We start from the raw sequence: 13,364 nt of genomic DNA, 5'->3' as shown, positions 1-13,364 counted from the left end.
AAGTGGGCAATAATGCACTCGACATTGTTCTATAGTATAGAACAATGTCGAGGAGCTTAAATCAATCTTTGCTTAAGGATTTCAATACCAAAAAAAGAACACGGCGAACGGCTGCTTCCAGTCAACTTTATTTTTCACACTTCCACCACCAGAGCACAGCACACACACCGATTCCCGCACTTCCTGGTTCACAGGTCATGCTCAACCCGCCCCACATAGGTGGCCAAACACATGCCTGCAACAGAAGAACCAACTGCGTTTGTGGTTTCTCTCGTGTGTATAGAATCTATACACACGAGAGAAACCACGAACGTCAGCATGTACATATGAAAAACAGTGATTATTGCAAGTGATAAAAAGATATCTGAATACAACACAATTAAATACATATATTTGTACGCTTGTGTCTTCGTTGGAATAGGTGTGTATGCTATGTCAGTTGGTTCTTCTGTTGCAGGCATGTGTTTGGCCAGCTATGTGGGGCGGGTTGAGCATGACCTGTGAACCAGGAAGTGCGGGAATCGGTGTGTGTGCTGCGCTCTGGTGGTGGAAGTGTGAAAAATAAAGTTGACTGGAAGCAGCCGTTCGCCGTGTTCTTTTTTGGTATTGAAATCCTTAAGCAAAGATTGATTTAAGCTGCTTTTGTATGATATAAGCAGACCAAATTGGCTGGCGGGAGATGAAAAGGGCATCGTAGTAACCGGATTATCATAATAACCGGGTATCGTGCTAACGGAAATAATTATATCATAAAAGACTAGAAATTTGCCGGGAAATGAAAATAGTATTGTAATAAGTAGTAATTCGTTACAACAGATATCGATATAACGAGACTTTACTGTAGTAAGTGGACAATCACGATTGTATCCACAGTTCCCTGAACCCCCACATTATGACAACCACGATGTCAGACCATCAGCGCCATACCCACCACAAACAAGAGCTAAACCTTTTTCTGTTGAGTGGTCAAAACAGATGGGAGAAGTATTTTCTCCTAAATCACCACCTAGGGTTTCACCGGAAACCGATGCGTTTCCAATGATAGAGGTACCAAACCCTAATGTAGTCGTGATACATGCTAATTCAAATCCTGGCATAAAAGGGTGGGTTGATCAACGTTTCATCGGAATGCCCACAGCAACTATAGCAGACTATATCACATACGCGCAGCATGCAAAAAAGGTGTTCAGTAACAAAAATAAGATGCAAAAAATAGACACCTTTGTTACAGATAACAGAGAAATCCTCTTTCAAAGTCAAGGAAGATTCAGAGGAAAAGGTAGAGGAAGAGGAAGAGGAACAGGTAGACAGGATGTACATAGCTATCCCAACACTACTGGATGTTGGAATTGCGGTGAGGAAGGTCACTTCCGTGATTGTGACAAAGGCCAGTTCAAAAGGAACCAAAAGCCATATTCAGCATGACTAGGCTTGTCTTAACAAATACAACCAGAACCAAATGATAAACTAGTAGTAGAATTAAAATGTGGTGGTGGTGCGGAGACAAATACAACTATGACATTGTATATAACATGAGCGGAACATGTGCAGTAGTGACATAACTGATTCCAGTATATTTACCCTATGAGTGTTGACATGTTACTAAATGCTATCTTTGAAGCAGATGAACATCACCTCCCAAACTACTTCCAAACCAAAAGGGAGGTTTCCTGACAGCGACTGGATGATCAAGACAATCCCACTTACATGGATGCCATCAGCGTGCCACGAGGGGTACCACCAGAATACAAACTAGTAAATCAGATTGCAGCGGGTTTGGAGGAAAGTATTATCCCATGGATAAGTTAGCAAGAATGTGGATAGGATTAACTACCTCCACTATGACATACAGAAGCTTGGGAACTACACCGAGGCCGGACTCACAGCAATTGGAGAACAACTCCATGCCACGTCACTCATGGCCTTCCAGAATCGCATGGCCTTGGATGGACCGCTGGCACATCACAAGGAGTGTGCGCCATGTTTGGCGACCAATGTTGCATGTCCATCCCCAACAATACAGCTTCCACAGGAATGCTGATGCGTGCGATCTCTGGTTTAGAGGTGCTAAACACCAAGATGAAGAACACTGGTGTTGACACTGAGGTGTTTGGTGACTGGTGGAGAGCATTTTGGGACAATGGTCTCCTTAAGTGATGTCCGTGCTTATTGCACTCGCTGTTGCCCTTCTTTTGTGCGCCTTATGTGGATGTTGTATCCCTATCTTGAAGGTTAGAATCACATGGACTGTGGATTCAGCCATGGCACCAATGACAACAAGGTAAATGAAATGTACCCCCTACTGGTGGCAGGTGGCAGCGATGACAGTGATGATGACTAGGACAGTCATTATAGATATGCTCCTGACTTGTTTCTGACTTGTACTTTGACTCAGATGACGAGAACACTTCCGTTTAAATGTAAGCACATTTTCTGACAAAGATGACCTGCTAGGTGAAAAACTGAGAGGAGACCCAAGGAGCGACTGCAAACAGACAAAAGCGTGATAAACAGGAGGGAAATGTTTGAATAAAATGTAGATACAATTATTATTTTATTAGTTATCACCCATATCACTTATTATATTAAGTGTTTGAATGTGCTGAAGAGGGAATGGTGAGGGAATCATGACCCTGATCAGAGACCCCCAGGTCCTGGAGGTGCCTGGATGCGCCAACAGCAACCCTGCAGATGCTCATGTTAATCCTGCAAGAATGTGTCAAGATAAGAACTCATAAAACAATAAAAGTAGTTGCTCTCACATACACACACACACACATAGACAAACAAATACAGCTCGTGCAACTACCTTCTTCACCCCCCCCCCCCCCTAGAGTTGCACGACCATGTAGTAGGGACCCCCGAAAGAGAATAAAAAGAGAGGAGTGTGAACTGCATATTCAGAGTGGAGCGGCATGTCACTGGGTATGTGGTTTCACTCTCCTCGCTGCGAGAAACTTTGAATAGTGTTGTCTGTCTCTTCTGTATTTCTGTATTTAAGTGTTTTTTTAAGTGTCACAGGAGTTTGAACCCGACAGGGACAATGATCCAACACCAAAACACCATTGAAGGAATTACCCTGCGGTATTCCCGCCGTCCTCCAGTAACTCCTGCAGACATGTCCGGTGGTAGCGGCGCATCTTGCGTGCCATGTCCTCCCTCTCCCTCTGCACCGCCTTCCGGATCATCTCTGCTGCTCGCTGGCGACTCTCCTCGAGGTAAAGCAGCACGTCTCCTGCCAGACAAACATGCTAATAGCCTCGCTTTGACGTCAGATACATACCGTATGCAACAAGGGACACGCTTTGGATCAGCAGAGATCAGGACCAAAACCCGGCCTGACGACAGCGCTATGAAGTTTGGGCACCCCTGGTCACTTTCTACATTTTCCTTTATGAATCGCTGGTTGTTGGAATCAGCAATTTCAGGTAACCAAATCATATAGCAGACACACCGCCATAGATAAGACAGAAGCCCTGTGATTGGCTGTGGACCAAGACAGCTGGGATAGGCTCCAGCGTACCCTCACCCCTTGGGAGGATAAGCGGTATAGAAAATGAATGATTGGATGGATGGATGCATTTACAGAAAGTGTACAATTATTATTTAACCACAATTTGGGCACCCTTGTTGTTTTATTGATTTGAATACCTTCAACATGAATTATTGGAACACAAAATGATTTTGGTAATCTCACTGACCCTTGACCTACATACGCATTTGAAGCCGATCATGAGAAAGGGTATTTCCAGTTGCATCTTCTCTGAAGAGTAGCACCGTGCTAGCCTCAAAACAACTGGCAAACCACCTGAAAGCAAAGATTGTTCGACATCATGGTCTAGAGCAGGCATGTCAAACTCAGTTTGGCTCTGGGGCCGGATCCAGACTTTCTGTTCTCAGGTGGGCCGGATCAGTAAAAGAATGTCGACTCCAAATATTTAGCTTTGTTTTTCAGTACTATGCTTTATCATTCAGCCTACATTTGTAGCCTACCCTACATATTATAATCATGGATGACAAGGGATCTTTTCTAAGCACAACACATTTATTCACAAACAATGGAAAAAAAATGATTTTCATGTTTGGCATTGAATGTGTTAACAACTGGTTTATTTTAACAGTTGAGTGAATGCAGTTTTACACCTGAACCAACTCACCACACTAAACAAACTCAAGTGGGAGCTATGAAAAAAATATTTTTGCCTTAATTGTCATACTGCTTTGAAATAAATAAAAAAGAAATACAAAATAAAAGTTTTAGCAGTGCATGGGCAATAAGATACTACATCAGATCAAACTACTAGGCTGGGCCAACTGAAGCTGAGAATATACTGCACAATATTAATTGTCTTTAATATGAAACCAGATTAATCTTATTTTTAATGATCTGTATTCATGAGTGCAAACAAATGTCGTGTCATCACACTTTTTTTCTCTCTCTCACTGCACTCCTGCAGTCTACGTGCTGCTGCTGGTTCCTGAAACTTGGCATCTTTTTGCCTTTACAAGTGCGTCGATATCAGGTGTCAAATCCTGAGTAGCAGCACATTTAACAATGTCATTCAAGTGTTTATTTGTTAACCTTGAGCGCTGCTTTGTTTTATTATTGTTCATCACGGAGAACACCTGTTCACAAAGATAAGTAGTCCCAAACATGGAGAGAACCTTTGCAGCCATGGCTGTTAATTTGGGGTAACCTAGCACAAGATACTGATAAAACGTATCCAATCCCACGGACCCAAATTTATCCTTCATAGCGGAATCGCACTGCAAGTCAATAAGCTCGAGCTGAATGTCAGCTGGCACATCAGAAGGCTTCACTGTAAATGGCGAGCGAAAAAAGCCAAATTTGTTCTCAAGTTCACTGAAAACCTGAAACCTCTGCTCAAACTCTCGCAGCAAATCTGTTATTTTGTCTTTATATTTATCCAAATCGTTATCGGGACGGTCCGGTGCCTTCGGACGCACAGCTGTGAGACAAGAGAAGTGCGTGGTGTCACCGCTGGATAGCTGCGTCTCCCACAGTGACAGTTTCATCTTGAACGCACTTATGCTGTCGTAATATTGAGTGACAACTCTGTTACGGCCCTGCAATGTAGTGTTAAGTGTATTCAAGTGTTGTGTAATATCAACCATGAAGGCAAGATCCTGCACCCATTCCTTGCATTTAAGTTCCTTTACTGGGCGTCCCTTCTTCTCCATGAACTGTCCAATTTCACCTCGTAGCTCAAAGAAGCGCTTGAGTACTGCACCTCTGCTTAACCAGCGCACATCAGTGTGGTATGGTAGGCCAGCATGAATGTCATTATCACTGAGAAATGAGTCAAACTGGCGGTGATTTAGACCGCGAGCTCTGATGAAATTGACAGTTTTCACAACCACGCTCATAACATGGTCCATTTGGAGTGTTTTGCAACATAACGCCTCCTGGTGCAAAATGCAGTGAAATGCCCAAAACTCTTGTCCTCCATTTGCGGTCTGTACTTTGTCACGGAATTTTGTGGCAACGCCTGCCTTTCTCCCCACCATTGATGGCGCACCGTCGGTCGCCAGGCTCACGGCACGGGACCAGTCCGCTCCCACTTTGTCCAGCGCTCCAACGAGAGCGCTGAAAATGTCATCTGCTGTTGTGGTGTCATTCATGGGCACCAATTCAAGCAGCTCCTCTGTGATGGTCAAAGTTTCATCAACACCTCTAATGAATATTGCCAGTTGAGCAATATCTGTGACATCGGTGCTCTCATCTATTGCAATTGAAAATGCGATAAATGATTTGATTTTTTCTTTCAATTGGCTGCTCAAGTCACTTGAGAGTTCTGTCACCCGATCTGCGACAGTGTTCCTTGTTAGACTAATATTGGCAAAGGCAGGTCTCTTTTCAGGGCACACGACTTCTGCAGCCTTCAGCATGCATGTTTTTACAAACTCCCCATCAGAAAATGGCTTGGATGCCTGCACCAGCTCGTTGGCAATAATGTAGCTGGCTCTTACAGCCCCATCAGCAATATCGCGGCTGCGTGTAAAAGCAGACTGCTGTTTCTTCAGACCAGCGACCAATTTGTTTATCTCGTCTTTCCTTATTTGTCCTTTCAAGTGGTCATACTTGTCTTTATGATGAGTCTCGTAGTGGCGCCGAATATTAAACTCTTTGAACACTGCAACTTGCTGATTACATACCAAGCACACTGGTTTTGCATTCACTTCTGTGAATAAATAATTCTCAGTCCATTTTTCCTGAAAAACCCTGCACTCCGTGTCCACTTTTCTTTTTTTTGACAGTGCCATTTTGGGAAGGGTGTGTTGACCGATAACTTATTTAGTAGTGGTGAATGGTGAAGCAAGATTGCCGGTTCATTTTTAGTTGGACACATCACGTTGTGAATGTTTATTTCCTGGTACTAACTCGTGTCAGTGCCGCATGCTGGACGTGAGCTCTTTTACACATTTACTGCCCCCTAGCGGCCAGAGGGAGCATTTGGTTTGTATTTATTTTAAAAAATCATAACTTTTGATCGAAATGAGCTAGAGACTCGCTTCTTTTTTTGACATACTCAGAAATTTATGCCGGGCCGGATTAAATCATCCAACGGGCCGGGTCCGGCCCGCGGGCCGTATGTTTGACATGCTTGGTCTAGAGGAAGGATACAAAAGCTAGCTCAGAGATTTCAGCTGTCTGGTTCCACTCTGAGGACCATAGTGAGGAACTGGAAGACCACAGGGACAGTTCTAGTTAAAGCCCGGAAAAATCTCAGATAAGCAGAGGCAAAGGATCGTGAGAAGTGTCAAAGTCAACCCATAGACCAGCTCCAAAGACCTACAACCTGATCTTGGTGCAGATGGTCTCACTGTGCATCCTTCAACTATTAGGGGATGCTGCACGGGAAAGTCATGCACACAAACACTTTTGGACAAGCCAGCTTCATTTTGGATGAAGGTTCTGTGGACGGATGGAACTAAAATGGAGTTGTTTGGACATGCAAACACTTGCTACCCGCAGTAACATTTGGTGGAGGTTCCATCATGCTGTGGGGCTAGTCCAGGCCTGGAGACCCTAAACACTGCTCCGATTCTACTAAGGCATTCATGCAGAGGAACAAGCACAACATTCCGGAATGGCCCTCTCAGTCCCCAGTAGGGCTGGGTTAAACCATTATTTCTGTAATCCATTAGTCTAGAAAATAGTTTTTCGATTAATCTTTATTGATCTTATTAATTAATAATGGTATATTATTAATTAATTAATTCAAACTAATCATTAAATTTATTATTAATTAATTTATTTATTATTATTATTATTATTATTAAATGTATTTATTAAAAACTATATTTGGATGTTGTATCCCTATCTTGAACAACAGTTAGTGATTGTAAAAGTATCAGATGGAGGGGTAGGATTTAATAAGCTCTGCTTCTTCCTACTCCTTTTGGACATGTGGAACTGGGAACAGATTATGGGATGCACTCAATTGGAATCTGATGCATGTTCAAATGAAATTAAACCATTACCATTTGGTTTGTTTTTGATTAAACACAAATTTGTTCTTTCCAATATGAACTTCAAAACTGAATTGTATTGAACAATAAAGTGCACAATTGAATCCTTGATATCTATCAATAAAACTGCAAAAACCATAATCTGAACCAACATGTTATCAACATTAAATAAATAACAAATAATAGCAGCAGTGACAGCTGCAATTTTCAAAACAGCAGAATGTGTGACAGCAGCAACTTGGACTAACCATTTCAATCTGTGACAAATAAGCAATCAATTCAAGTATTGGGCAGTTAAGTGAACAGTAAGTGAACATTGGAAGGTGTGTCATGGTCTGTGTAGTAGTAGTAGTAGTGTGGCGTTCGTGAACGAACGAACGGGTCAAAAAACTATTTTTTTGGCGAACAAATGAACCACCCCTAAAATACCCGTTCAGTCTGCCAGCCGTTTTGTTAATGACTGACACAGCACTAGTTGGTGAGCTGTTGAGTCGGAACCAACGTGAACATTGACCGAAATGAACGGCTTTTTTTACTGAATGAGCCGGAACGATCCTGTTCACTGAAAACGGTTTCAACGAGGTGAAGGCCCATCGACATGCGGTTCTTGCGTCAACTTATTTTTTGTCGATAACGTTGACGCGTGGTCCTAGCCCTAGTCCCCAGCCCTAAATATTATTGCCAATCTGTGGTGTGATTTAAAGCAGGCTGTCCATCAAACTGGAGATGTTTTGGAAAGAAGAATGTCCAAAAATACCTTCAACCAGAGTCCAGAATCCAATTCTGCAAAGGGCAGATCTACTTAACATTGATGCCAATTTTTTCATACCACTGTATTGTCGGTTTCTGGTCTACTGGTCCACAGCTGCATCACAGAGAAACATACAAGTCGACTAACCTCTGATCTTTTTAACAGTCGTCAAGTATTGCTGCTTCATCTCCTCCAGACCTTCTTGAAGATTTTGCTGCCAATCACAGGCCCTAAAAATGACAAAAATACCCTTTAATTCCCTTGGAACCAATACAAACCATTGAAGTTTATTCACAGCCCAGCTGGAGGTCATGGTCAGCCATTTTGGTAGCATCTTAAACCATAAACTGCCCGGGAAGCACTTTGGCTTTCCATTTTTTTGTTCCGTCAGCATCGATTATTAACATTTATGAATTGATTAATAATCATCAGCGTCCATCAAAAACATCGGCTCAGAGTGACTTTGACGACCTGCAAGTCGTGTTAAAAGTTGACATTAAATGCTGGGCGGGCCACCACTGAGCAAGCCAGTGTGGCGTGGCGTGGAGTCACTACCGTAGTTCAAGGGGGCCTAATATGCTCTTTCCACGTTTCTGACATCTAAATGTAATGGTAATGGTAATGGTTTTATTTCATTTGAACATGCATCAGATTACAATTGAGTGCATCCCATAATCAGTTCCCAGTTCCACATGTCCAAAAGGAGTAGGAAGAAGCAAAGCTTATTAAATCCTACCCCTCCATCTGGTACTTTTACAATCACTAACTCTTACATTTGTTCACAATAACGAGTGTTGTTAGAATGTTGTATTCTCGTGTTAAACAGTGCCAAAAAAAACGATGCAAACTTTCAGATAAGGTTTGCGCATTTGGACATGAAGTTTGGACGGCTCTGATCGCCGGCTTTCAGAGAGTTTTTTCTAACAAGGAGCTTTGACAACAGTGTGAGCCTGACTTCCTTATATGGGCATGCCCCAGCTCTGCTTCACTGTGCTACTAGCCTTTTCCCACCACAATCAGTGGGTCTACTTAAGTTTTTTTTTTTTTTTTAACACGGGTTAGGGAAGGGTGGAACACGGGGGTGTGGTATGGCAGCTGAATAGGTGCAGATTCTGGAAGATCTAGAGACCTTTGTGTGCGGGTTATCATGGGTAGCTGCTCTACAGGAGTTCACAACGCAATACAAATGGATGAAAAATGAGCATAAGAAGTCCCCTCTAACAACAATAATAATAACAATGTTGCCGTGGCTTTATTAATATGCAGCTCACATGATGGAAATGGAGCCTAGTTGCTGCTTTACCGATGTTTTTACGGAACATCGGTTTTTAGGCTTTGCAGACAAAATAGGCTGTACGAAGCCCATGTTCATGTGTCACATAAGGATGGTGGATGATGGGGGGGCAGAATTCCAAAACCAGTTCAGTTCAGTTCCAAGTATGTCATTTTCCGACAACAATAAAGAGAAGTGCTTGAAGAAGCTTGAAAACATCACAAACCCAGCAGCTTCCTTGCTTTTTTTCACTTGGTCCAGTTGCAACAAATGCTCCTCCCGGGTCTTTTGCAATCTGCTTTCATGCTCGTCTGCAAGAACCACAGATGATTAGCAAAGGATTAAAAGCATATTCGGATGTCACAGAGCCAAACTTTACCTGAGAAAAAAAATAGCAAAACCAAAACAAACCTTACCTTTGAGTTTCTGCATGGTGGTTTTGTGTTCTCGGACCCTATGCTGGAACTGACGGCAGGCTTTCTCCAGGTGCTTCTGAAGCTCCTGATTCTTTTTCTGCAGCGTACTGGTAGCATCTGCACACTCCTTCATGCTGCAAGGCTGCTGTCTCATCTGGGTCAAAGAGCCTACAAAAGGGTGGAGTAAAAAGTGTAGCGTAGAAACTTTGTCATTTCACTCGTCCATCGACTGAAACGCGATGGAGGCGTTACATACTTTGCATCTCGTCGAGTTCTCTTTCATGCTGCTGTTGTGTTTCTCGTAATACGCAGCTCAACTGCGCCTCACTAATCTGTGCGGTGGAGAAAATCAACATGAAGGAAAGCAGCAGCGTCCCAAAAGAGAAACATCAATGTTATAGCAAACATACTTTCTTCCAGTCCTTCTTGGCCTGGGACACAGCTCTGTCAACAATGTCTTTGCAGGAAGTGTAGATCATGTGTGATATCGTGTTTTCTGATAGACCACCTCTCCTGTTCTCCTCATTGCTCTGCTGGGTGTGGACTTGGGCCAGGCAGGTCTGAAGTTCTGCGAGGAAATCCTCCCTCATCTGGAGTCTCTGAGCGTGTTCCTTCTCGGCCCGCTGAGATGCCCACTCATGCTCTCTGGCTCTCAGGGTCTGCTGGAGCTTGGCTTCCATCTGGAACAGCAGCTCCTTCCTTTGGTGGTCAGCCTCCTCTCTGGCCTGCAGCAAAGCCAGCTCTAGTTTCTTGTGCACAGTAACTGTTACATTTGTTCACTTCTTGCTTTCCTAATATAGTTTAAGCTTTTAAAAAATGTTTTAAAATTTATTTTTATATTTATATACTACCGTTCAAAAGTTTGGGGTCACCCAGACAATTTTGTGTTTTCCATGAAAAGTCACACTTTTATTTACCACATGAGTTTTAAAATGAATAGAAAATATAGTCAAGACATTGATAAGGTTAGAAATAATGATTTGTATTTGAAATAATAATTTTTTCCTTCAAACTTTGCTTTCGTCAAAGAATCCTCCATTTGCAGCAATGACAGCATTGCAGACCTTTGGCATTCTAGCTGTTAATTTGTTGAGGTAATCTGGAGAAATTTCACCCCACACTTCTAGAAGCACCTCCCACAAGTTGGATTGGCTGGATGGGCACTTCTTGCGTACCATACGGTCAAGCTGCTCCCACAACAGCTCAATGGGTTTTAGAACTGGTGACTGCGCTGGCCACTCCATTACAGATAGAATACCAGCTGCCTGCTTCTTCTCTAAATAGTTCTTGCACAATTTGGAGGTGTGCTTTGGGTCATTGTCCTGTTGTAGGATGAAATTGGCTCCAATCAAGCGCTGTCCACAGGGTATGGCATGGCGTTGCAAAATGGAGTGATAGCCTTCCTTATTCAAAATCCCTTTTACCTTGAACAAATCTCCCACCTTACCAGCACCAAAGCAACCCCAGACCATCACGTTACCCCCACCTCGCTTGACAGATGGTGTCAGGCACTCTTCCAGCATCTTTTCAGTTGTTCTGCGTCTCACAAATGTTCTTCTGTGTGATCCAAACACCTCAAACTTTGATTCGTCCGTCCATAACACTTTTTTCCAATCTTCCTCTGTCCAATGTCTGTGTTCTTTTGCCCATATTAATCTTTTTCTTTTATTGGCCAGTCTCAGATATGGTTTTTTCTTTGCCACTCTGCCCTGAAGGCCAGCATCCCGGAGTCGCCTCTTCACTGTAGATGTTGACACTGGCGTTTTGCGGGTACTATTTAATGAAGCTGCCAGTTGAGGACCTGTGAGGCGTCTATTTCTCAAACTAGAGACTCTAATGTACTTATCTTCTTGCTTAGATGTGCAGCGGGGCCTCCCACTTCTCTTTCTACTCTGGTTAGAGCCTGTTTGTGCTGTTCTCTGAAGGGAGTAGTACACACCGTTGTTGGAAATCTTCAGTTTCTTGGCAATTTCTTGCATGGAATAGCCTTCATTTCTAAGAACAAGAATAGACTGTCGAGTTTCACATGAAAGTTCTCTTTTTCTGGTCATTTTGAGCGTTTAATCGACCCCACAAACGTGATGCTCCAGATACTCAACCTGCTCAAAGGAAGGTCAGTTTCATAGAGTCTCTAACCAGCTAAACTGTTTTCAGCTGTGCCAACATGATTGCACAAGGGTTTTCTAATCATCCATTAGCCTTTTGACGCAATGAGCAAACACATTGTACCATTAGAACACTGGAGTGATAGTTGCTGGAAATAGGCCTCTATACACCTATGTAGATATTACACTAAAAACCAGACATTTGCAGCTAGAATAGTCATTTACCACATTAACAATGTATAGAGTGTATTTCTGATTAGTTTAAAGTTATCTTCGTTGAAAAAAACAGTGCTTTTCTTAAAAAAATAAGGAAATTTCTAAGTGACCCCAAACTTTTGAACGGTAGTATATATTTTTTGGCCAATTTTAAATGAACAAACCAGTAATCATTCAAAGGGTAATTTTTACTCACTTTTTTCACTACAACTTTTGAAATAACGTATGCAAATGATATGAAAATTTGACTATGCCGACCTTTGCCGGCTACTCGGACAGCCAATAGCTACTTTTCTTACTTAAAAGTTGGCAACACTGCCTTTAGCTATGCTCAAATCCTCGGCCAATAACAAAAGAACCTGTTTTAAGAGGACATTTTAACATCAGCACATCAGAACATCATTCAGAAATACTAAACAGTAGTGTTTGGAGGTCAACATTTGTAGTCCTTATTGTTATTGTGCCGGGAATGCCAACATGTAAACTGCATCAGACTTGCAGCCATTTCCTTGTACATTTGTGGCATGGCTGGTGGCATAGCTGGTGGCATAGCTCGTGCCAGCAGCGTCGCCAGACAGAGTTCACTGGGGCACGTGCCCCAGTATGGATTTGCAGTACCCCAGTAAAAAAAATGAAATAGCCACTGTCGCGCCTCACTCTGTGGGTGGGTGGGGTTAGCTGACTGCAGATAGCCTGTGAGATTGACTGAGGCTCGTCGGCCGTTCATTCTTTTTACATTTATATTGTTTATTTTAATATTTTTTGTATGTGTAATCCGCATTTGCACTGTCTGTTGACATTTTGTTCTTTTTATTATTGTTTTTAACACATCTCAAGATAGTAAAAAACAGTAAAACCTTTTTTTTGTTATTCCTACCATAATTTTGGATTACAAGGAGTGCAGCATTGGATGGGTGGGGGAGGGGGGGGGTGCAGTGGTCACAGCATCGGAAGGGGGGTGGGGGTTCGTAACACCGTACCTGGGAGCTGAGACGCTCGGGTCCGGAGGGCTGTCAATAATAATAAAATATAATGAAAAAAACAATAATAGTACTTCAGATTTCAAGGTACATCATCACGTGCTGTTGTGCTGTTGAGTCGGAACCAAC

The 13,364-nt window shown here is 42.7% G+C and overlaps 1 protein-coding gene across 2 annotated transcripts in view; it reads right to left on the bottom strand.

Annotated features, from left to right (window-relative positions):
- The window catches only part of LOC144898652 (centrosomal protein of 152 kDa-like), a 43,461-nt gene that overhangs the window by 1,608 nt on the left and 28,489 nt on the right, over positions 1-13,364 (bottom strand). The window contains exons 21-27 of one of the 2 annotated variants that reach the window (XM_078791694.1): positions 13,236-13,265; positions 10,345-10,659; positions 10,191-10,266; positions 9,935-10,102; positions 9,745-9,829; positions 8,393-8,475; positions 3,079-3,235 (exon numbers count right to left, since the gene is read on the bottom strand). In XM_078791694.1, the coding sequence (XP_078647820.1) occupies positions 3,079-3,235; positions 8,393-8,475; positions 9,745-9,829; positions 9,935-10,102; positions 10,191-10,266; positions 10,345-10,659; positions 13,236-13,265 (914 nt within the window). The remainder of the gene's footprint in view (positions 1-3,078; positions 3,236-8,392; positions 8,476-9,744; positions 9,830-9,934; positions 10,103-10,190; positions 10,267-10,344; positions 10,660-13,235; positions 13,266-13,364) is intronic. The other variant, XM_078791695.1, reaches the window with a different exon arrangement.

The sequence above is a fragment of the Doryrhamphus excisus genome, linkage group LG6, assembly GCF_037039965.1.
Source record: "Doryrhamphus excisus strain RoL-2023G ecotype Guam linkage group LG6, RoL_Dexc_Guam_v1.1, whole genome shotgun sequence".
NCBI classification, from domain to species: domain Eukaryota; kingdom Metazoa; phylum Chordata; class Actinopteri; order Syngnathiformes; family Syngnathidae; genus Doryrhamphus; species Doryrhamphus excisus.
Note: the sequence above shows the minus strand (reverse complement) of the source record. Positions and strands in the feature narration are given on the sequence as shown.